At 39.7% G+C, this 25332-nt stretch overlaps 1 protein-coding gene across 2 annotated transcripts in view; it reads right to left on the bottom strand.

Moving 5' to 3' along the window:
• Window positions 1-25332, bottom strand: part of PHACTR1 (phosphatase and actin regulator 1) — a 1877004-nt gene that overhangs the window by 1719148 nt on the left and 132524 nt on the right. For both annotated transcript variants that reach the window (XM_044064898.1, XM_044064897.1), the window contains exon 2: window positions 10303-10415. In XM_044064898.1, the coding sequence (XP_043920833.1) occupies window positions 10303-10378 (76 nt within the window). In that variant the 5' untranslated portion in view covers window positions 10379-10415. The remainder of the gene's footprint in view (window positions 1-10302; window positions 10416-25332) is intronic.

The following is a 25332-nucleotide window of genomic DNA, read 5'->3' as shown; positions in this document are numbered from 1 at the left end:
TTGGGAAGAGAGACTGAAAGCAGTATGATGGTGCAGAGCTGGGAAAGCAAAATGTTAAGGCAGATGAGGGAGAAAACTCTGCAGAACACTGGGGGGACATTTGTATGACTCCCAATGACTCAACAAAGTCCAGAAAGTTAAGAATTTTTGTATAAGGGTATTTATACCCTACTCATACCTCAGAAAATATTTCCTAAGGTAGATAACAACTGCTGGATGATCCATTTTCATTTGATTCTACATGAATAGACCAAATAAGTGTGATGTAATGTAGAATCAAGCAAAAACATTGACAAACAAAATGTGTGTGTGTGTGTGTGTGTGTGTGTGTGTGTGTGTGTGTGTGTGTGTGTGTGTGTGTGTGTGTGTGTGTGTGTGTGCGTGTGTGTGTGTGTGTGTGTGTGTGTGTGTGTGTGTGTGTGTGTGTGTGCACGCGCGCACGCATGTATATGTACGTATGGGTCTAGTGGATATATCGAAAACCCACTTACCCGAAACACTAAACATCGAGCTGAAATTGCCAAAACCTGTATTCAATGAATGCCTGGATCACTGAACAGGAACTCCTGGAAATGAACCACTTGCTCAGCTCCCTAAAAAATGAAGCAAATAAAACCCACCCATGTGGGGGGCTTTGCCCCCTACCCCCTATAGCTAAATATACCAACGCTGAGATTGCAGTGTAGTGGGGAATGGGACAAAGTTCACCATGGTGGGCAACTGGTTCATTTCCTGGATTTCCTGTTCAGTGATCTGAGCGTTCGTTGAGTAAAGACTTTGTCAATTTCATCTCAACATTTAGTGTTTCGGGTAAGTTGGTTTTCGATTATATCAAGTAGATCAGTGTGTGTGTGTGTGTGTGTGTGTGTGTGTGTGTGTGTGTGTGTGTGTGTGTGTGTGACTGCAATACCCTGCAAGTAGCTAAAAGGAACAAATTTTTTTTTTCAAACATTTTCAATGCTTATGCTAATAAAGCAATGAAATTGCATGTATATATTACTTCATTCATTCTTCCTTTGCACTGGGATGGTCCTTCGGGGCATCTGTCCTTTTTACAGATGAGTCCTAACATGAAAAATTCCATAGTGAAACAGTTACAAGCAGACTAAAATTCACTGAACAATAATACATATGTATTAGAAGACAACTGTATAAGGACAGACAAGAAAGATTATATACAAATGGAGATAAATGACAGTTTATAAGATACGGCTGAGATTCACTTGTTATAACAAGGTTAGAGGAAAGGTGGGAATGAAACAGGCTGATGTTAGCTGCATCTAATGGCAACCCAGACAGGCTGATGTTAGCTGCATCTAATGGCAACCCAGACAGGCTGATGTTAGCTGTATCTAATGGTAACCCAGACAGGCTGATGTTAGCGGTTTCTAATGGTAACCCAGACAGGCTGATGTTAGCTGTATCTAATGTTACCCAGACAGGCTGATGTTAGCTGTATCTAATGGTTACCCAGACAGGCTGACATTAGCTGTATCTAATGGTAACCCAGACAGGCTGATGTTAGCTGTATCTAATGTTACCCAAACAGGCTGATGTTAGCTGTATCTAATGGTAACCCAGACAAGCTGATGTTAGCTGCACTGGTGGCAGGAGCGGCCTTAGGTCAACTGGTGCCCTAGGCAAAAGGCCTCCATGGTGCCCCCGCCACACCACCCAGTGCCCCCATCCTAGTCTACCTGCACCAAATAAGTACTGGAAAAGTGTGCCTACTAGAGCAGTGCCCTAGGCGGCCGCCTATTTGGCCTATGCCTAAGGCTGGCTATGAGTGGCAGCTGGTGATTTCAAATCAAAGGGGGGCTGCAAGACACAGCTGAATGGGTGGGGCCAATGCGATTGGGTATGGCCAACTAGAAAGGGGTGGAGCTATGCTAAAAACAGCAAAAACTGGGACTTTAATTAAATATGCTGCCCTGGGTGCCAAACCGTTATTATGAGAGTCCAATCAAGACAAAATGAATTGTAGAAGAAAAAAAATATTTCAATGCATTGGCTACATTACAGCTTAATCAAAAAAAAAAAAATCACAATTCCACACAAACGCGAGTGCAAACTTCTTTTACTGGATAAAATATCAAAAAAAATGTTTTGCTATTTTATCCAGTAAAAGACGTTTGCACTCGCGTTTGTGTGGAATTGTGATTTGTTTTTCGATTGGACTGTTTGCTAAGCACTTCCCACTTCACCAAGTTGCTTGCCTTTGGTCCTTTTTGGTTCTATACATTACAGCTTACATAATATCGAGATGGAAATCAAAAGGTTGTGAGGCATGAAAAAATAAATTACTTTTTAAATACATTACTGGAATGCCAGTCAAAATCAAGTATAAGAAAAACAAGCAGCACTCAACTCAAACCACTTCTCCTTGCACTGCAGTTCTAATTATAATTTATATTCAGCTTTATAAAAGTTCCAAGTAACATGCTGAAAGTAGCAATCTCTGTGATACCCCCACTTGTAAAAATGTTTCTTATCCAAAAAAGACTGCTGCCTGACAACAACTATCTACTTGTTTCATGGGAAAAACATGATCAAAGTAAAAAATGAACAGCAAACAAGGAACAAGCTCAGGATTAAATTGCTTAAAGGATTACTGCACAGGTTATGGACCACACATGATAGATTAGCATTCTGTTTTGTTTATGGGTAAAGCCTGCAAAGATGACTGCAAGTCTCCAACAAATGTAATGAGCTTCTGAAAATACTGTAATCCTGTCCTTTATTACAAATACTGTCATATGCATTTCAGTACCTAAGGCTTATACGCTATCTAGTTATGTAAATATTATCTGCATGGCAACAATAAAAAGGCTTTCAGTGTTGGTAATTTTTTAACAGTATGCTTATTAAAGCTTACTTGCATCTTACAGTCTCAGACAAGCTTACATGATGGTCATTAAAACATTTCTACTTAAAAAAAGAGCAACAGGCACTGCAACAACATGCATTTTCTGAATAAGAAGCATAAATCAACAGTATAAAAATATAGTAAGTCCAACAACAGCACCGCGTATGAGGCAACCAGGCTCACTTAATTTATCCAGATTACTCAGAGTGTGTGTAAAAACAAAGATCTTTTATTCACATAAATCCAACAGTGCCATATAGACCCCATACTTGATACTATCAACCTTGTCTTTAGATATAACACTGTAATAATTGCTGTCACTCAACATGTGTAACATGGCTTTGGAATAACCTTCTTTGTCCATGATGACTAAGGGCCCCCTTGTCTGTAGGCCTTATTACTATACTACCATCATTTTGCAACCTCTGTAAGGCATTCCTTTCATGAAAACTCAAGTTGAACCTATTATTTCTTACTATATGTTCCAATCTACCTTCACTGTATAATGCATGTAAAGCATCCTCCACTAACTTGAAAAAAGCTTCAACCAGTGGATGATTACTAGGTACATAGTCACTTGGTTTCCTAAATACATATTCATACCTAATATCACCATTCCCAAAATCATATCTAAGCATAACATTCCTGATATACATTTTAACATCTATCAGTACATCAGTCAATCTATTCTGTTTAGTAGAAATGAAACTCAATCCTTCAAACATTCAATTCATGACCATCTAACTCTCTACTGGATAAATTCCAGACTAAACAATTTATGTCTGGTTCCACATTTTCTTGGGGGATTTGTTCGAGTCTCTGTCCCCAGATAACTTCCTCTTCTGTCTCCCTCGACTGACAAGAGTGGCCCATGGTGTGTCTATTACCATTATAAACATTCATAGTCACCTTTGGTCGAACAATCAAATGTTCATTTTCACTAGTGGGTTTGCTGTTGCCAGAACCACCAGTTGACCCTATCTGTGTTGACACTTTCTTCTCTGCGTCAACTACTTTTCATCCACAGTCAAACTAGTGGATGTATCTCGTTGATCTAATCTAACACTCACATTTCCACTGGTTTCTCCAACAGAAGTCGGTTGTGCAGAGTCACCAGCAACACCCACATTAACTTGATCAGTCATAATGTGGCTCAATTGTGCAATGTCAAAGTTCTTCTGTCTATTGTCTCTATTCACCCTCGGCACCCGGTTTTCATCAGAAGTAATTTGTTTTGAGACTTGATTCGGCCTGGTCCAAGTGAAGACATGACCCTGTTGATGAATATCCAAAAAATCTAGATCCTAGAGAGAGATCCCCCACAGGACACGGGTTATAACACGGGTTATATTTAGAAGAGGCTGGATTCATCACCCAGAGATCACCCAGAGAACAAAATGGATGTGGAACAAAATCATGTACATGTGAGGCAGAGCAAAGGCCTGGCTTTGTCAAGAGGAATCTTGATGATGATGAATGCAGAGAGACCCCAGGGATTACTTCAGTGTCACTGCTTGACAGAGAAAGAGGCAAATGATAGTTTTTATTCAACTTTTTAGGAAAGGGAAAGGGTATAAGACAATGGGGCTATAGGCTAGGCTTATAAATGCCCTTGGGCAGATAGCCTAGTATGAACCTATGAACCTATGAACCTATGAAAGTCTTGCACATCTCTATCTATTTTACCACGCTTCTGCTGCAATAACCGTCTTTCATATACATGAATACCAGCTAATACATTAGCTAAAGCATGATCTACAACATCAGCAGAAAAACGTGAATACAAGCTGTGCTGTTGTTCTATAATAGATTCTTTTAAAACGTTCTCTTGTGGTCTGAAAAAATCTATTAATAGTCTCATATAATTCATGCTCACCTCAACATTCAGCTTCTGCCATTTGGCTAGTAGCTCCGGATACTGTTCACCATACGTGGGCATCTTAAGTATACAAAGTCCCCTCGGTATAATCCCTCTATTGAGGCAGACCTCAAAATGTTGACGTTGTGTAGTTAGTCATTTAAACTTGAGAGTCACTTTCTAACTTCTCTATAGCCACATGTAACTGCTCTGCATTATCCATATCCATGGGTGCCATTAATACTCCACTACCCACTTCGTATGCTATCAGCGGATTGAAGTCATTCATCATACAAGATGAGAACCTATGCGCTAGGCCTTCGCCTCCAACACACCAGGCATTCGAATCTTCCTCCACTCGTAACACAGCATTGGCACTCCCACTGGAGTCCCCTGTCGCATCAGCACCTGTCGACCCAACTGGTCTATATTCCAGTTCAATGTCATCATTCATATTAGACATGTCTCCATTGGGAGTACAAAAGAAAAGTATATAAAACTAACAACAACAAAGAACTCCCAAAAAGGGAGTACTTTGTTGTTGTTTGTAGTATAAAAATATAACAGAAAATCAAAAAATTCTGCAAAATCAAGGACAGATGAAAAGCCACTGTAGTACTCTTGTCTACCTTGGATGGGGGGATACGCTGCACACTTACACTTCATAACTGCTCCTCGCCTTGCTTGGACACATCCAGAGTCACTACATGGGAGAGTGGGGTGCAACAAGTATGTCACAATTTGCAATGTCTCTGGCTGACAGTGATGGCTCTGACACATTTGTCATACCTCTCAGCCTCAGAGCAAGAAATCTGGATAAAAGCCATAAACAGTGGTGGGACAAAGGCCCAAAACTAAGGAAAATTTTTAAATACTGCTTTTATAAACTTAGAAAGATAATAGAATAGTAGGTCTTGCATTAGGATGAATTTTCTGAAGTGTATGAAATCTGAAACTCAAATGTCTGCCATTATTTTCTAACTTCAATCTTTAATGGTTTGCCACTGATTTGCCAGAAAACCACAATTTTATGAAAAACGGACCAAAAATGTGATTCAAATATATAAAATAGCCACACAATACAGCTGGGAACCTGTCAAAGAAGGGACACTTTTTTAATATTAGTACTGTTAACATGAGCAGCTGACAAAATAAGAGAATTTACATGCATTTCTGAAATTAAAAGTAATCTATAACTCTGACCATTACAATTATTTATTAATTGTAAACCCTCCACGTTTTCTTCCAAATTTGTCATTTTGCAGAGGGATTATTAGGGGGAGAGCAACATTTTCAGCCAAAATCGGGGACAGTTGAGAGGTTTGGCTATACCTAATTCTATAAAGTGATTTATTTGCGCGTATCTGTCAACCTCAACGCAGGAAATCTGGACAAGGCCAAATATATTGGGAGAACATACAAACAGTAAAAATTGCTCTTGTATAAACTTGGACAGTTGACAGAACGGGTCTTGTTTTAGCATACATTTTTCTGAAGAGTATGAAGTCTGAAACTCAATGTCTGTCATTATTTAGTGATTTCATTCCTAAATGATTTGCCAGAAAACCACAAATTTTATGAGGAACAAACCAAAAATAAGAAGCAAAAATCTATTCATTCTGCAAAAAGCTGGACAGTTAAGCAGTATAGTTCAGCAGGGGCTTTCTGAGTTTGCCGCCCCCCCTCACAATTCATGGTCGAATGGGGCCTCCCCCTACAGCTATTCCATGTGTGGAGAGCTAGCAAGATGAGTAGGACTCCCTTTTAAACTGAGAAGTTAACAGTCACTTTCTTCACCTTTTATCCACATTGATAAAATATGTCTTACCAAAGCACAGAAAATGGAACTGCAGAATATGTGTATAATGCATATGTAAACATATCTCCTCCTGACCTCAGGAAATGACAGCTGAGGCCATCTATAGTGGCATTCATTTGGAACGATGTCAGAGTAGTAGATGGATAATTAAAGCATTTCAATTCATAGAAAATTCATTCTTATTTTCTATAGCTATTGCACATACAATTATTTCTCACAAGGATTTACTATAGGTATGACAAAATGCCAATGATCTGAAGTTATTTTTCCAGGCATCAAAATAATGTTCTGTTGATGCATGTGTATATTGTTGAACAAAAGTGCTTAATATTAAATCGTGTTTTTTTTTTCAATATTAACTTGGACTGTTTATTCATTGGTGGGTTTGGCATAATGGTTAAGGTCTTCACCTTATAAACACAAGTGATAGGGTTTGATTCTGACTACAGGTTATTTGCTAGGCTTAAAATGGCCCTTCAGGGCAGTTAGCCTAGTTTTCACCTCCGAACCTATAAGAAAGGGAAATGTGACTGGTAGGTAAGATACCTATGAACCCATTTATCATTTTTTGTCCTTGGACCTGTGGTGGAACAGTGATCCACTGCTGAGTTCATTTTTTTCTTAAAATAAGACTTTACAGAGATTTCTATAATATTGTATAATGTTGATATTGATAAGGTTTCTCACTACTACTACACTACCTCATTCTTCATATCCCTGCTAACACTATCACCCCCTATCTGCATAGCTTTATTCTCCACCTCTGTGTCATTTACTACCCCGTAAACCTATCTTTGTTCATATTATAACTTCTATATTACAACTCTTACCTTGAAAAATAATGTTCTATTTTTTTATCACTGCTTTTATTTTGCACGTAATTAACCTAAAAAATGTGATTATAATCTTGAACCACTGTAAAAGTTGCTAATTTTTTCTACAAAATGTGACTATTAATCTTATCACTGTATAAATAATGCGAATGTTCTTAACATATGGAACAAGAGCCTTTATATGTCTTTACACTGTTATTTGTGAAGCTTTTCTTCCCAGGCCTCCACTGAAAATGGGTCTGTGCCCAGTCAGACTTTCCTGGTAAACAAATGTAAAATAAATCACAAACTAAACTTGGTAGTACTGATGTTATTTGTTTCTTATTGAAAATTTACATTTTAATAGTCTGTATATAATATAAATGCTATTTGTACATTATAAATATTTTTGTATAACTAACTAACTTCTGGATCTTTTCTCCAAAAGTTTTTTTGTGTGTACCTTAATTACTCTCTTTACTTGTATAAATAAACTGTGGAGTTTTTCTACCCAGGCCAAAGCTGAAAAAGGGCTATCAGCTCAGATAGACAAACCCAGTAAACACATGTAAAACAAATTATTTGGAAACCTTTTGTTGCTAATAATGTTTCTTTTTTTATTCTTGTTTCTTGTGTGATAAAAGTCAAACACTATTTATATATATATATATATATATATATATATATATATATATATATATATATATATATATTTAATTTCCACTTCATTTGGTAGCAATAAATATATATTATATTCGCAGGCTGCATAAAACAAAACTCAGTCACTCAACGTACTACCTGCTTTTGGAGGATTTTATCTTTTAGGAGGCAAGACCATTTGCTATAAATTTAATCCAGTAATGATTTCTAGTATTTGGTTCATAATGAAAAAATAAAGTTAGTATTTATGTCTCAGGAAAACAACCCCAATAAAAAAGTGGGATCTGTGTCATACTGTCCCAGTATTAGTCAGTGTTAGTTAATGCATAATGAAACATTAGCAGGAAGTACAGAAAAACACAGACTGCTTGATGACCACATACCACATTCTTAACTTCTCTCACTAACCTTTTCGTCTATAACACGTGCAAGTTACCTCACTATTTCTGGAAATGTTATACTCAACTCTCAGTATTTATAGTAGCTAACCTATGTTAACTACAGCATCAGAAATTTAATTTAATTGTATAACACATCTATTAAGTGTACCTATTTCTGATGCTTTTGTAACATTCAGCTTTAGCCTTATAGTTATCTCTGTGTATCAGTTGTATTCAATATTCACTAATCTGTTCATTACTCATGTAATATACCATCATATTTACCCTTATGGCTATATTTTGTCTATCTACTGTAATTTCTTCTGTTAAGTTGTTCCCCAACTTTTATAAATATTGTCTTATTGTTTAGGGTCATGCACGGAAAGGGCTCGGGTACAGGGCACTTACTCAGTTAGCAAATGTATAAAGAAAGAAACAGCACTTATAACCCTCCATTTCATGACTGCTTCTATCATACCTACTGGGGCAAAATAACTACTTGAATGATCCTCCTTTAGCCATGTTTCTGAGTGACAAGAGCACAATCCAATAGTATAATAAGAATGTGAGTGAATGTGTTATATATAGAGGCCATCAATGAAACATTAAAAACACATGGCTTACCTTTTATGTTTACATTTGAATAATCTCTGAAACTATATTTTTGAATAAACTATAAATCAAATGTGAACTCCAACAAGTTTAAAACCTTTCACCAACCTCCTATACTATTGACAAGTGCAGTAGCTAATCTTTGCTTACCAGCATATTAAGACATAGGGGGTTAACGTTCTTACTGCAAATATGTTCTCTGAAGCTTCTGGCAATCTTATGCTTGCACATCATGCATAAGCTTTAGTAGTGATGAGTATAAGTTCATAGCGAGTTAATACACAAGGAGTCCATCAGACTAGTGACGACTGTAGCACAATTTTCCCAATTTGCCCAGGGGTAGTCTGGTTAACTGACTTGCTCAGAGTCACACAGTAGATGAATTGGGATTGAGAGAATCAAACCCTGGACTACAGGAAGCAGCTCATTAATAGTTCATAGCCTTAACCCTCTGTGCTAACTAACAAATACAAATAATAGTACCTCCGGGAAATACTTTGACCAAGGGTGCAATAAAGTCAAGAATCAGGTACTAGTAAGTCTCGGTAAGCAGGGAGAAATGTGGTTCTTCCCCAGGTGCCCTGTGAAGGAGCTTTTGTGCCACTGGGTCATAGTGCAGTTAAATGATATTGCAAGAAATGTTGGTAGGATTTTAACATCGCAGACTCCAACACACTAGCTATTCTGAGCTGTGCTATGAAGCAAGTGTTTCATATCTGCCTCTTTTTTATAGGAATATATCAAGATGAGTAAGGCTTAGAAATCCAGAATCCGATACCACTGCAGGTATAATGCAAAACTGATAATTTTATCCATCTGTGGTACTTCTTACTTTGATATGTATATATTCTTAAATATATATAAACACAGGCCAACAGAATAAACCAAAGGCTTAAACAATTTGGGAAAATAAAATCCACATATTACTAGGTTGGATCGATTTGAAACAAAATTATTTGCTAGACACTGTCAGTCCCTATATTCACACAAACTGAAGTAGTTAACCACACTTGTTCTGTAGTATAGAACCATATTTGAAATTATGGTCATCAGACCTATGATAAGTACACTGTTTTTAATTTTAGAGCAGTCCTAGAAATTAACTGTTGAAAACATTAAACTGCAACCATGTAGCATTACTCATTGAATTCCTTATTATTCTATTTCAGGGTAAACCCTACTGTTAAATTTTATTTCCAAAGATAATGTCAAATGGAGTACTGCTAGTAAATGCCAGATGAAATATAAGTCACAGCATCCAATATTTTACACAAGTAATTACAAACAATTTTTACCTTGTGCTCCATGGCTGTAAAGCAGGCGAGGGCTAGATTCAATGTCCATCCAAAAATCATTTCTCCAGGAAGTCATGGCTTCTTGGTTGTTCAAAGTTTAAGCGACAAAACTTCTGCAAATATCAAAACATATCAGTCAGCAGTCAGCTATTATGTGTCATCACACATTGCCCAAAATGTCATATTTAAATTTGCAGATATACCAAAACATACATCTGTGCTCTTATATTTTATTCATTAGGATTGTGAATGCACTTTTACTACAGTTATATACTTTATTTTATTTTAAATCATAAACAACTAAAAATGTCTTTAGCAGAAGCAGCATGTCATCTTTCTCTCTTTTCAAACTTGTGAGTGAAAATAAGTTTTATCTGCATTCTGGATTTAGCAAATTCCCAATATTTTCAAGAATGTTGAGTAAAACACTAGCTATATTGTAAGCTATGATAGAGGCTTGATAAATACAAAGTGTTAGCTAGGCTGCCATTTCCTAGTGACCACCTAGTGTTACTATAACTGTATACATACTCTGTCATTGTCCATGTTGGTGTGAACAACCAGAGACGTACCTCCCAGGACTACATGAAAACAGACATGGAAGAGTTCTCCAATCTTGTAGCCCAGGCAGATATGACCCTAGCCCTGAGTAGCATCCTGACATCGCCCAGAATAATACTGCAGTGCAAGGACAAAATGATTGACTTCAACAATTGGCTAAGCTTCTGGTGTCATTCTAAGGGGATCCAGTATCTGTCTACCTGGAATGACATGGTCGACAGACCACAATGCTTTGCCAGAGATGGCCTGCACCTGTTGCCCCTGGGATTCCGGATACTGGCTAAGGCTCTTGCCGCTCCTATAGTGCCTTTTTTAGGCAAGGTTCAAATGACAAATTCACCATCGTAACAGAAACAGGCAAGCAAAAACTGAGGGTAATGCTACTCAGTGCTAGAAGTCTAAATCTCAAAATGCACTCACTCAAGGCACTCCTTAAAATGGAGAACATCGATATCTGTGCAGTGACTGAGACCTGGTTCAAGGCTCTAGAGATCACCCCTGAATTACTAGACTATAACTCATACCACACTTTTCAGCCACCTAACCTGGGCCAGAACACCAAAGGTGGAGGTGTGTCCATATTCATTAAGGATATCCACACCTCCAGGCTAGTTACACAGTATAATGCATCCGAGGTTATCCTAGTGCAACTAACTCTGGGCAAAACTGCAATCCAAATTGTAGCTTGCTACAGATTACCCACCATGCCCCAGGATTCTCACTCCTCTTTTCTTGATATACTGGAAAATATTAGGGTTCAACCAAACACCCTAATAACAGGTAATTTCAACTACCCCACCATTAACTGGGAAAGCTACTCATGTACCAACTCCTTCGCTCAACGTTTTCTGGAATTCATAAATTCCAATGCCCTAGATCAACTTATCCACACCCCCACCAGGGACAACAATATCCTAGACCTAGTCATTACCAACATGAGTGACCGGTGTTCCACATCTGCAATCACCTCCTCGTTGGTCAGATACGACCATAAGCTAATCACCCTAGATATCCGCATCCAGCTCCCCACCCACCATTAAGGAAACCACGGTAAAAAATTTCTCCAAAGCCAACTTCATGCTTCTTAAAACAGAAGTGGTGAACTTCATAACACCCATGCAGATGGACAATACAGTTACGACTGCTGAATCCTACACAAATGCACTCTATAAGCACATACACGAGTGCATGGATTGTGCTATCCCAAACAGAACAAGATGCTATCCTCCAAAAAAAGGAAGCCAATCTGGTGGTCACCTGCCATAAACAAACTCTACAACAGAAGGAAGAAACTGTTGCAAAAGAGAGTAAAATCCCATGAGTGGAGGAGCTGCCTGGTCAGCCTCAGTAAGAAACTGAGATCCCTTATAAGATCCTCCAAAGCTAGCTACAAAAACAAAATTGCCACTGATTCTAAGGACAACCACAAAGAATTCTATAGCTATGTCAAGAATCTCAATGCAACATCCAGATCTGCTCTGAGTTACAGCACAACGGCACGAAAATTACAGAACTAACTGATATTGCCAACATCCTGGCAGTAACTTTACGCCCCTCTCACCCCCTAAAGGGCACATATCTATAGAGGAAGAATGCAGAGACCCGGTAATCACATCTATGCAGGTAAAAGCTGCACTCTCTAAAACCAAAAACACAGCATCCATGGGACCGGACAACACCCCAGGCTGCGTTTTACATGAACTTCAGAACAAACTGTCTCCCCACCTAAGCACCATGTTCAATCATAGTCTCACGTCAGGCTTTGTGCCCACTGAATGGCACACAGCAACAGTTATCACACTCCACAAAGGGAGAGCCACCACTGATCCTGAGAACTACCGCCCTATTAGCTTGACGAGCCTGGTCTGCAAGGCCATGGAACGTATCATCATGGAACTCATAAACAAATACATTGGTAACCTCCAAACTCTGGACCCCACCCAGTTTGGGTTTGTGAAAGGCAGATCATGCCTTCTGAACCTGATTAACTTCTTTGAGGCAGTCACCAAAGCTGTAAATGAGGGTAAGGTGGTTCACACAGCCTATTTTGACCTCGCCAAGGCTTTCGACACCATCCCCCATTCTGGAATTATAGCTAAACTCACTAAACTAGGTATAAATGCCTACGTCACAAGATGGGATGCCAACTGGCTCACTGACAGAACCCACACTGTAAAAGTTGCAGACTCCAAATCTAACTTCAAACCAGTGACAAGTGGCGTACCACAGGGTTCAGTCCTGGGACCTCTCCTGTTTTGTATCTACTTCTCTGAAGTACAGGCTAACACAGAAGGCCTCTGGCTAATGAAATTCACAGATGACTGCAAACTAGGAGCCATAGTTGAGTCCCCAAATTATGTGGACATCCTACACAAGGGCCTGGTGTCAAAGGCATGGCCTCAAGCTCAATGCCAAAAAGTGCACTGTCATCCCCTTTGGTAAAAACTCTGTACCTATGAACTACCACATAAATGGCAGTCTACTTAACGCTGAATGTGTGATAAGAGACCTTGAGACCCAGGTGGACAGTAGTCTCTCCTTTGATAATCACATCACCACAGTACTCAGGAAATCCTTCTATGTGGCACACCTCATCACAAACTGGTTCTCATCCAGGACAAAAGAGGTCATTGTTCCCATCTACTCGACACTCATTAGACCCATTATAGAGTACAACGCCCCTTTTGGAATGTACTTCACAAGACATCTGCAGCAGCTGGAAAGGCCACAGAAGTATCTCACAAAGAGGATTACTGGCTTCAAACAGATGCCCTACACTGATCGTCTCAAAAAACTCCAGCTTTACTCTGTAGCATATCGCCTACTCCGAGGAGATCTCTGCATAACATATAAAGCTATGTTAAACCCAGAGCAGATGGACATGCTACACCTTATAAAATCCTAATCCCTCTGAGCTACACGCTCTAGGGACCTAAACCTTGTCACCACAATAAACAGGACATGCTGGAGGGATAGATTCCTGTCCCAGAGACTTCCTACACTCTGGAACAAGCTACCCATCTATGTCAAGCAAAGTTCCTCATTAGCACTCTTCAAGAAAAATCTTGATGATTGGATGGGAAATAGGAAATACACCCTGGGGATCACTTCTGTGGCTCTACTCGACAGGGACACAGGAAATTAACTTTCTTGGGTGGCGTAAGCCAGGGAACCTTGTTGGCTAGGCTTACTTAGGCCCTTGGGCTGATAACATAGTACCTACCTATGAACCTATAACAAGCTTGTCCTTGAAAGAAGTATAATCAAGCAGGTCTAGTCATGCTCAGGGCATGTAATCTTCATTTCACTGCTAAACATACCGTTTTATTAAATAACAATAAAAGAGGTTAGAAAATATTACCTAATTATCACACTTTCCCTTCAAGCAAAGAACAGAAACAGCAATGCATTATAATGTTTGTTTCCAGCTGTTTCTTAACACCTTTTATAAATTGTCCCTTTACAGTCGTCCCTTACCTCCTATCTTTTATCGATTCAGGCACTTACTTAACAATGACACTGCTGCTGGCCTCATTCACTTTCAAGCCATTTTCTTTGAAGTATAATCCTTCTAGAAGCATGTTTACATCAGTACATGCTAAGAGCAAAGGATAAAGAGGCCCTACTTACTTCTGGCTTTGATGAAGATAAAAAGAATTGAGGAAAACTGCCTTGACCACATGGAATCAAATGTCACAACATATCAGAAATGAAAAAAAAATGTTTTTGCTCATTGTAAACAAAGTTGTAAGGGCATAAATCTGGCCTAAAACATCTTCAGACTTGCATTTTTTGTATGCATTTTCAGACTTTGGTTTTATATTTCTTCTGTGCAGCCTTGTATTATATTTTTGTGTGTATTATACTTAGTTATAATTGTAAGTCTGTTATTATGATTTCTACTTCTATATTATGTTATGTTGCAACTCTTTTATTATTATGATTTCTATTTTTATATTATATTATGTTATGTTGCCTGCGCCTCTGGCCTGGGATATAGCTGAAAAAGGATCCTCAGCCCATGTGTCAGGATAACAAATACAGAAATAAAATCAAGTACCAGCTATTTTTGGCATAGAAAGATAAAGCAGTAAATTTAACCCAAATGACATGGCGTCAGGGACTGGAGGAGCTGACCAAGGGTGGCCAACATCACTTTACCTATCACAGAAGTTAGATTTCTGTCAGATCCATAAATGGCAAAATCTGACCATGCTAGCTGACATGGACCATAGTGTGTATAATGGAAGCGGTGTGTGGGAAGTAGCCACAATGAGTATGTGCGGTTTGTGGGAAACATGTACGACTCTGGTCACTCTACAAGCTCTGTATTGCTAGAATGGATGCCAGCTGTTGAGAAGAGGCTTAAGGCACATCCAAAAAAGCCCCAAATATGTGAAAAATGCCTCAATGAATTGTTAAGTATGATATTATACTAGGGCTAACCTGCAGAACATGGGTGACCTCGCTTTAGGTGGGTAAACTGAGACCATTAAATCACTGTAACAAAGGTGCCTGTAAAGCAAGCTGTTTGTGTTAGTACCATTGGAGGGCAAAAAATTGTGGAAATAAATGAATTAATAAATAAAATCCAGTTGTGTCTCTTGCACATAGTGGTTTTTAATGTATTTTTCATCTCCTGTGTATTGGTTCATGTTGTATTGTATGTTCTTGAAGAGCTCTTTATCCCTGGGCCTTCTCTCAAAAATGGGTTATACCCAGTCATAAACATCCAGTTAGCTAACATAAACAAGTAAAATAACATAAGGAAGAATACACAAGACCAGGGAAATGCAAATAAAAATGTGACCCAGAATACTCAAATAATAATTAAAATATAGGGGCATTTGTTTATTTATGAACCTATTTATTTATATTTTGGCAATTAACTGATAATAACAGTCATATGCTAGGCACAAGCAAAATAATGTTATATAATGAAACAATGACACAGTAAATCTAACTCCTCTGTTTCTCAACAAACATGAAAAACACTAATGGAGCAGCTGAGAACTCCAATGCATAGCCAAAAAGCACAGTGAATAAGAAACTCTACCTGATCAAATAATTGAGTAAACTTGTACTAATATTGGTTGGAGTCCACTATTCATCACACTTGGCCAGCCTCGAAAGTTAATGAAGCTAATGAATTACAGCTGGAGTATATGCCTTTAACTTCATGGAATGTGTGGACTTGAGTGATTCAATTTACAAAAAGTGTCACAAAAAAGCATTTTTTTTCAGTAGGTGGGCCACTCAGACCTAAGCTTTATTATTCTCATTCCAAGATCACTGCAGATTACAGAAAGAGAAAAGAAAGAGAAAAAGAACAATCACTGGAAGGCAATGTAACAGCTGTTTTGCTCTCTTTCCAATGTGTAATAATCTTGCAGCACCCAGAACTTATAAGCTAGTATAGGCTATGCAAAAACAAATAAAAATAGTAACAAAACTAAACAAACGTCAACTCAAGCCAACATGCTAGAGCAGGTGTGGATCATTATGAGAAAGCTAACAAATGAAAACAAGTCCACACATTGTAGTGCTCAAATAAGTGATACAAAGCAGTAAGAAGCCTGATTAATGAAGTTGTTATTAAAAGGATTCAGTAGTTTTATCTGTAGCCCCATGTGCATCTAATATTGTCACTTTAAGGTTAAATCAGTCTCTTATAATGTGCACACACATTCACACACAGTACAACAATGGTACTGTTCATAGGTTAGTACTAGGCCATCGGCCCTAGGGCCTATACAAGCCTAGCCATAACAATTCCCTGGCTATTTCTTCTCTGGACCCCTGTCTAGCAGGGTAACTAACATGATCCCCGGGGTGAATTTCCTTTCTCCCATCCAGTCGTCAAGGTTCCTTTTGAAGAGGGCCAAAGAGGCGCTCTGCTTGATGTGCATGGGCAGTCTATTCCAGAGTCTGGGGAGTCTCTGGATCAGGAACCTATCCCTCCAGCATGTTTTTTTATTGTGATAACAAGGTTTAGATCCCTGGAGCGTGTGGCTCTCAGGGATTTGGATTTCTTTAAGTGTAGCATGTCCAATAGCTCTGGGTTTGATATGGCCTTGTATGTTAAGCAGAAATCGTCTCTGAGTAGACTATATGCCACAGAGTATAGCTGGAGTTTTTAAGGTGGTCAGCGTAGGGCATCTGCTTTAGGCTTGTGATTCATTTAGTGAGGCATTTCTGAGGCCTTTCCAGTTGTTGCAGATGTCTTGACAGGTACATACCAAACGGGGCATTGTATTCTATAATGGGGTCTAATGAGGGATGAGTACAGTGGGACAATGACCTCCTTTTTTTCTGGATGAAAAGCTCTTAGTGATGAGGTGTGCCACATAGAAGGATTTCCTGAATGTTGTGGTGATGTGGTTATCGAAGGTGAGACCACTGTCTACCTGTGTCCCTAAGTCTCTTATCACACTTTTGGTGTTTAGTGTACTGCCACCTATGTGGTAATTCATGGGTACATGTTTTTTTCCTAAAGGGGATAACTATATGGTAGTTCATACCAATCGCAGGTTCCATGTCCGAATCCAAACCAGTTACAAGTGGCGTCCCACAGGGCTCAGTCCTTGGACCTCTCTTGTTCGGTATATACTTCTCTGAGGTTCAGGCTAACATGGGGGGATTGTGGCTGACAAAGTTCGCAGATGACTGCAAACTGGGGGCCATAATCGAATCTCCAGCTGACACAAGCATCCTCCAAAAGGGTCTCACAGAGATGGATGCTTGGTGCCAGAGCCACGGCCTCAAGCTAAATGCTAAAAAGTGCATAGTCATCCCCTTTGGGAAAAACAAGATGCCCCCAAATTACCACATAGGTGGTAATCCATTAAGTACGGAAGAAGTAATTAGAGATTTGGGGACCAATGTAGATAGTAATCTCTCCTTTGATAATCACATTGCCAAAGTGGTTAGAAAGACCTTCTATATAGCCCACCTTATCACGAAAGGGTTCGCATCTAGATCAATAGAGGTCATTGTGCCCCTCTACTCGTCACTCATCAGGCCCATAATTGAATACAATGCCCCTTTTGGGATGTACCTTACCCGACACCTGCAGCAACTGGAGAGACCCCAAAAGTACCTCACCAAGAGGATCATGGGCTACAAACAGATGTCCTATGCAGCTCGACTAAAGAAACTCCAGCTCTACTCAGTGGCATACCACCTGTTCAGAGGCAATCTGTGCCTAACGTACAAAGCCATGTCAAACCCAGAATTAATGGACATGCTCCACCTCAAAAAATCCAAGTCCCTTAGAGCTACACGCTCCAGGGACCTAAACCTCAGCACAAAAATAAATAGGACATGCTGGAGGGACAGATTCATTTCCCAGAGGCTCCCCTCACTCTGGAATAGAATCCCAATTCATGTTAGACATAGCCCCTCGCTGACCCTCTTCAAGCGAAATCTGGATGTGTGGATGGGAAATCTCAAATTCACCCCTGGAATTTCTTCTGTGTCCCTGCTAGACAGAGGCACAGTAAACTAATCTTAAAAGGGTACCTTCTGTGACCTACTTTACAGAGGCACAGTAGGCTAATCTAATAGGGAGGCGGAAGCCAATACACTCTGGCTAGGCTTATAAATGCCCTAGGGCAGATAGCCCAGTATTTACCTATGAACTTATGAACCTATACATTTCTTGGCATTGAGCTTGAGCCCATGGCTCTTGCACCAAGCATCTGTTTCTGTAAGGCCCTTTTGTAGAGTATCCACATCATTTGGGGATTCAATAATGGCTCCCAGTTTGCAGTCATCTGCGAACTTTGTTTGCCAGAGTCCTTTAGTGTTGGCCTGGTGCTTCAGAGAAGTAAATGCCAAACAAGAGCGGTCCTAGGACTGAACCCTGAGGTACTCCACTTGTCACTTGTCTGGAGCTGGATTTAGAGTCAGCTACTTTTACAGTGTGGGTTCTGTCAGTAAGCCAGCTGGCAACTCATCAAGAGACATAGGGATTAATGCCCAGCTTCGTAAGTCTATCTATGATTCCAGAGTGGAGGATGGTGTCAGAGGCCTTGGTGAGATCCAGATAGGCTGTGTGGACTGCCTTACCCTCGTCCATGGCTCTGGAGACTAATTCAAATAAGTCAATCAGGTTCAGGAGGGAAGACCGGCTCTTCACGAACCCAAACTGGGTGAGGTCCAGTGTTTGAAGGTTGCCAATGTCTTTGTTTATAAGTTCCATGATAATACGTTCCATGGCCTTGCAGATCAGGCTCGTCAGACTGATGGGGCAGTAGTTCCTAGGATCCAAGGTGGATCCCCCCTTGTGGAGTGAGATAACTGTAACTGTACGCCACTCAGTGGGCATGAAGCCTGAGGTGAGGCTATGATTAAACATGACACTTAGGTGAGGTGCCAGTTCATTTTGTAGTTCATGTAATACACAGCCCCCAGGATGTCATCTGGTCCCATGGATGTATTCTTAGCTTTGGAGAGTGCGTTTTTACCTGTGTAACCATTATTACTGGAATTCGGCAATCTTCCAGTATTGAGATGGGGCGTTTAGGGGGTGAGAGGGGGATGAAGTGTGCACTGAATTGATCTGCCAGGATATTGGCAATATCCTTGGGATCAGTATATTTAATGCCATTCTGTTGTAGCTCAGAGCAGATCTGAGCAGTGCCATTTAGATTCTTGACATAACTATAGAATGCCTTGTGGTTGTCTTTGGAATCTTTGGCAATTTTATTTTCATAACTAGCTTTGGAGGATTTTATGCGGGATGTCAGCTTCTTACTGAGGCTGCCAAGGGAGATTTTTGCATCCTGGGATGTTCCTCTTTTCTGCAACAGTTTCTTCCTTTTGTTGTAAAGTTTGTTTATGGCAGGGGACCACCAGACTGGCTTCCTTTTTTTGAAGGAGAGCATCTTGGCTCTATTTGGGATGGCATGATTCATGCATGAGTGGATGTGCTCGTACAGTGCCTTAGTGTAGGATTCAGCAGTCGAACTTGCAGTTCCCATCTGCATGGGTGTCATGAAGTTTGTCACTTCTGACTTGAGTAGCATGAAGTTGGCTTTGGAGAAGGTTTTTATGGAGGTTTCCTTACTGGGGGGTGGGGGTGGGATGTGGATGTTAAGGGTGATTAGCTTATGGTCAGACCTGACCAATGAGGGGGTGACCATAGGTGTGGAACATCGATTTCCCAAGTTGGTAATGACCAGGTCTAAGATATTGGAGCCCCTGGTGGGACTATGGATTAGTTGATCCAGGGCATTGGAATTTATGAATTCCAAGAACCGTTGGGCAAAGGTGTTGGTACATGAGTAATTTTCCCAGTTAATGGCAGGGTAGTTGAAATCACCCAGTATTAGGGTGTTTGGTTGTATCTTAATATTTTCCAGTATGTTTAGAAAGGTGTAGTGAGAATCTTGGGGCATGGTGGGGGATTTGTAGCAAGCTACAATTTGGATTGCAGTCTTACCTAGTGTTATTTGCACCTGGAGAATTTCAGATGCATTGTGTTGGCAACTAGCCTGGTGGTGTGAATATCCTTGGTGAATATGGACACTCCTCCACCTTTAGTGTTTAGGTCCTGGATTGGTGGCCCAAAAGTGTGGTAAGAGTTGTAGCCAGGTATTGCAGGGGTGCTCTCTGGAGCCTTGAACCAGGTCTCAGTTACTGCACAGATATCGATGTTCTCCATTTTTAGGAGTGCCTCGAGAGAGTGCATTTTGAGGTTTAGACTTCTAGCATTGAGTAGCATTACCTTCAGAATTTGCATACTTGTACCTGTTATGGTGGTGGTTTTGTCCTTTGAACTTTGTCTAAAAAAGGCACTATAGGGATGGCAAGAGCCTTAGCCAGTAATCTGAATCCCAGGGGCAACAGGTGCAGACCATCTCTGGCAAAGCATCATGGTCTGTCGATCATGTCGTCCCAGGCAGACAGATACTGGATCCCCTTTGAATGACACCAGAAGCTTAGCCAATTGTTGAAGTCAATCATTTTGTCCTTATATTGTGATATCATTCTGGGTGAAGGCAGGATGCTACTCAGGGCTAGGGTCATACCTGCCTGGGCCAAATGATCCGAGAGCTCTTCCATGTCTCTTTTCATGTAGTCCAGGGAGGTACGTCTCAAGTCATTCACTCCAACATGGACAATGTCAGAGTCATATTTGTACTTGTTGTGGTGTGACTTGAGTGCATGCATTATGTGGCGGATCCTGGCACCCGACAGGCAGCTGAGCAGCTGACTGTAATTTTCTCCTTGTTCAGCTTGGTGAGTGGGATGTCAGTGTGCCTGACTATAGCGTCACCCATGACTAAAGTGTTAGGTACGTTGTCTTGCCTTAGGGGCTTTTGCTGGGTGGCACACTGGTGTTGTGAGCTATGTGTCACTTTGGTTGTGACTGGTGTTTGTTTGCATTTCAGCTTCAGAGATCCTTGTTGCTTGGGCAGGTTACAGTTAAGGGCCTCCGCATATGTGGATTTAATGTTGCTATGTGTGGGTGTTGGTGGTGTGGGTTTAGAAGGGCTATGTGTTGCTTGAGGTGTAGTGCGGGTGTTAACCTTCTCCTCTTGACTGTCTAGCACAATCTTGGGTGGAGAGAGCTTTGCTTCCAGTTTGGCTATGTAAGTGCATCTCTCACAGGTTGTAGTGTTGGGTGGTAGGAGGAGAGGGTTCTCTGTGTACATGAGGCGATTGCTGCATTGCCCCAGTATGCCCAGATTCACCAGGTGGACAGGAGAAATCACCGGAAGCTGATCCTTTGACATGCCTGATTTGGTGCTTTTTTTCTAAAGTACAGTAGCTGTTTTCCAGTGCCTTAGCAAGGTACTTTGCAGTTATAGGCTTAGTGCCTACGATTAATTTCTCCTTATTGACAAGGAGAGTTGAGTGCTTGTATCAGTTTAAGGCTTCCTATTGCTTTCCAGCAGGTATTAGAGCAAGTGCTAGTCACAGGGATGCTTAAAGGTAAGATGAAAAAAAAATGGTTTATCCTAAACACTGCAGTGTGTACTAGAGAAGTCAGATGTGAAAGTAGGTAACTTAAGTTTTACCTGTCTAAAAAGTTAAGTTTTAGTGGAAAGTCACTATTTTTAAAACAGCAAGACAGAGTGGTCACTTTTGCATTCTGGTACTATGGAATACAGTAGGATGGCCAATAAATTTAAATAGTTGAGGGGGAGTGATTTCACAAAATGATAATTTTGTGCTTACTCACACAAGCCAGTGAAAAGCAGAGAGGAAATGAGATATATGGTCAAATTAACATAAGGGGAAGGCAACTAGAAAGACAGTGGTATTACATTTCTGCCTGACTCACAAGAGACAGAGCTTTTGAAGTTTTAATATGCAGTTAAAAGCAGAATACAAGTAAAACACAAGGTAAAGAAAACAAATCACAGTATTCAAAATATAAAAAGACAATAAAGTAATACAAAATACAACAAATAAAAAGCAAACTAACCTTTCCTTCACAGCAAAGTGTAGCAGAGTCTGGTGAGCTTTTTTAGTAAAGCTCTGAAATGTTTTATTTTACCCCTTAAATAGAAGGTTTAGTTCCTAGCTCCACCCCCTCAGTTCACAAATGATTACCCTTAAGTGACCTCTTCTATCTTATGTAGGAGTCCTTAATTGATCAGCTCTAATTTCTGCCTGAAACACAAGAGACAGAGCTGTGGTCTCTTTTGAAGTTTCAGTTCCATAAAACTATTGAATTACTGAGCATCACAAACAGCATGTCAACAGGCAATTACTATAAATAAGAGTCTCCATCATACAGAAGAACGGATTAATTAAAAAAATACAAATTACAGACTTTAATTAATAATTCAAAACAAAACTATTTTCTGTGGCAGTGTCCATTTTCTAATCAAATTTCTACCATACAGGGTAGGCAGTATTGGGGAAGGCTAAACCTGCATTAATAGCCACATAACTTAAATATAATTAATTCAAAACAGGTAGAAATGAAATATATCTCTAGTCATTTTTGTAGATAATTGCATTTTAAACAATTTCAGTGCAGAGTTAAATAAAATAAATTATCTCTTGCATATACCAATGAAGTTTATAAATTCTGTAACTTCCACTCAGCTGACAGATAATTCCTTACACATTTCACTTATTGTAACAATATTGTCCTAAACAAAATGCAATGACAAGGACTAATTTAAAGTGCCTTACATTTCTTTTTGATTGACTATTTGATCTCATAATTATAAAAAAAATGGAAGACACTATTACAGCTACTAAATACAGCATAAGCACTGTTTTCCAAGTGTAACACAGAGGATGATGATTGTTTCCAGTCGGGTTCACTATAGAATTCCAAAATACTGAAATCTCGAATTTCATTATTTCGAAATTCTATAGACAAAAGCTTGAAATCTCGAAACCTCATAACGGCGAAATTTAAAATTTAAAATCGCGAACCTACACTACAAATACACCACACGCATACACATGCACACAATCTCCCCCCACAATCAAACATACAATCCTACACTATAGACAAGAAGGGGGCAAGCCCCCCCTGCACCCCCTATGTGGGGGGCTGCACCCCCACACCCCCCTACTTATATATACTAACTTCAAGATTGCACAATCACACACACAAAGGTAACTCACACCCACACATTTCACAGCCACTTGCACACACACACATATCACAGCCAAAACGTACACTAACATAACTAAAGCCCCTAACCAACACACTCATACATACTTACCTGAACTTACACCTCTACATTCACACACCGCATCACCAGAAGCTCCGAACTTCTGTATTTTGAATTTCGCGCTTCTGGTGTTTCGGGATTTCAAGGCTTTGGTGTTATAATTTCTAAATACTGAAATTCAGGATTTCAGTATTTCAAAATTATGAAGGTAACCATTCCAGTCATATCCCACTTATGTGTTTGAGACATGGATGCCTAGAAATTCACACTGAGAGAGAAGCCTCCACATCAGGGTGTGTGGGTGGCAAAGCCTGTCCACTTAAAGCAAATTATTTTATGCTTGTTGGCCATCACAAATATATCATTTTTGTTTTCATTTGTGATCACTTAATTTTGATGGATTTTGTTTTCAATAATTGTAGCCATTGATAACATTTAACATTGTGTTTTCCATTGCATCCTCCCAGGAAGGATGAAGACAAAAAACTCAACCAGTATTTTTTCAATTTTATCTCGAAGATCACATTACAGTGGGGAAAGCGCATATGCCCTAATCCCCAAGTACCACGATCACATGGTGAAAAAGACAGCAATTTTAGATCAACTGCACCTGCTTTTTCGCTCTCATTAAAAAAGCCACTTTTAAGGAAGGTTTTGCACCCTGTTAGATATACGTTATCTGGTCATGTAATGGCAGGGAAAGAGTTTTGCAATAAGAATGAGCTCCTTAACCTTGCAGTCCTAATCTTAGTTTTACTGAAGTTTTAATTTAATTTGAATATCTTCCTTGGAATTTTAAAAGTTCTCGTTTAGTGTAGAAAGCAAACTTTCTGTCTCATTCTGTAAGTATTGGGTGAATAAATTAACTTGCTTGTAATAGCTTGAAACTACTCATTCAGAAAACATGGTCAGTCAGTTCAAGGTATTCTTGGGAAAGCAGCCAGAAAAGGCTGCTGCTGTGCAAGTTTGTCTGATTTTCTCATGCCAGTCAGTTTCCTACAGTTCTCTTAAGGCCAACGGTCCGTGATCTGTCTGTTTCACATTATGTAAATTTAACCTCAAAAGCCTCTTCCATTCTTAGCTTAATTTCTCCTACTGGTGACCACCGCAAAATGTATACTGTTAAATAAAATATATAATAAATGCTGTAAAGGCGATTAAAACTTATTAAACTTGATTGCAACAGTGGCATAAAAGGATAAAGACCTGGCTGTGTCCTAGGTGACCTGGGTTCAAATAATGGTTCAGAAATTTGATGTTTGCTGGCAGGAAATATGAAAGTGCCCATCACTGAGGTGAGGGACAGTTTATAGGAGGGCAAGGTAGTAATGCTGGCTTATAACTGTTGCAGATATGAGGTGCAGTCTAGCATATGCCATACCCAACCCTAACCAAGCAGGCACAACAAGTCTAGAGTTCAAAGTTCAAAATCCCAATGGCTGCAGGGATGACAACTCATAGGTTCTTACTAAGCATATGGCCAAATAACTCATCAAGAATCTCTGCCACATTATCCAGTACAGGTGGTAGAATAACAATGTACCCAATTTAGATTTTCTCCTCATGTGTCAGGTGAAAGTTTGTGATTACCTATCCATCATTCTGACTGGTTTTAAAAGTTGCTAACAAAGTGATCTGTGTGATATGTAAGGGCAGTCTAGTCCAGAAATGTGGAATACTTTGGGATAGATACCAATCACTCCATCTGGTTTTGTTGATGTAGTTTTACATCTCTAGATTGGGAATTTGCTTTGCCACTAGCTCTGTTTAGGAGCTGTATTTCAGTGACTGCTGGTTCATTTATAGCATGGAAGGCTTA

Source organism: Protopterus annectens, chromosome 3.part0 (genome assembly GCF_019279795.1).
Source record: "Protopterus annectens isolate FY-2018-M chromosome 3.part0, PAN1.0, whole genome shotgun sequence".
Lineage (NCBI taxonomy): Eukaryota > Metazoa > Chordata > Ceratodontiformes > Protopteridae > Protopterus > Protopterus annectens.
This window is presented reverse-complemented; position numbering and strand designations above follow the sequence as displayed.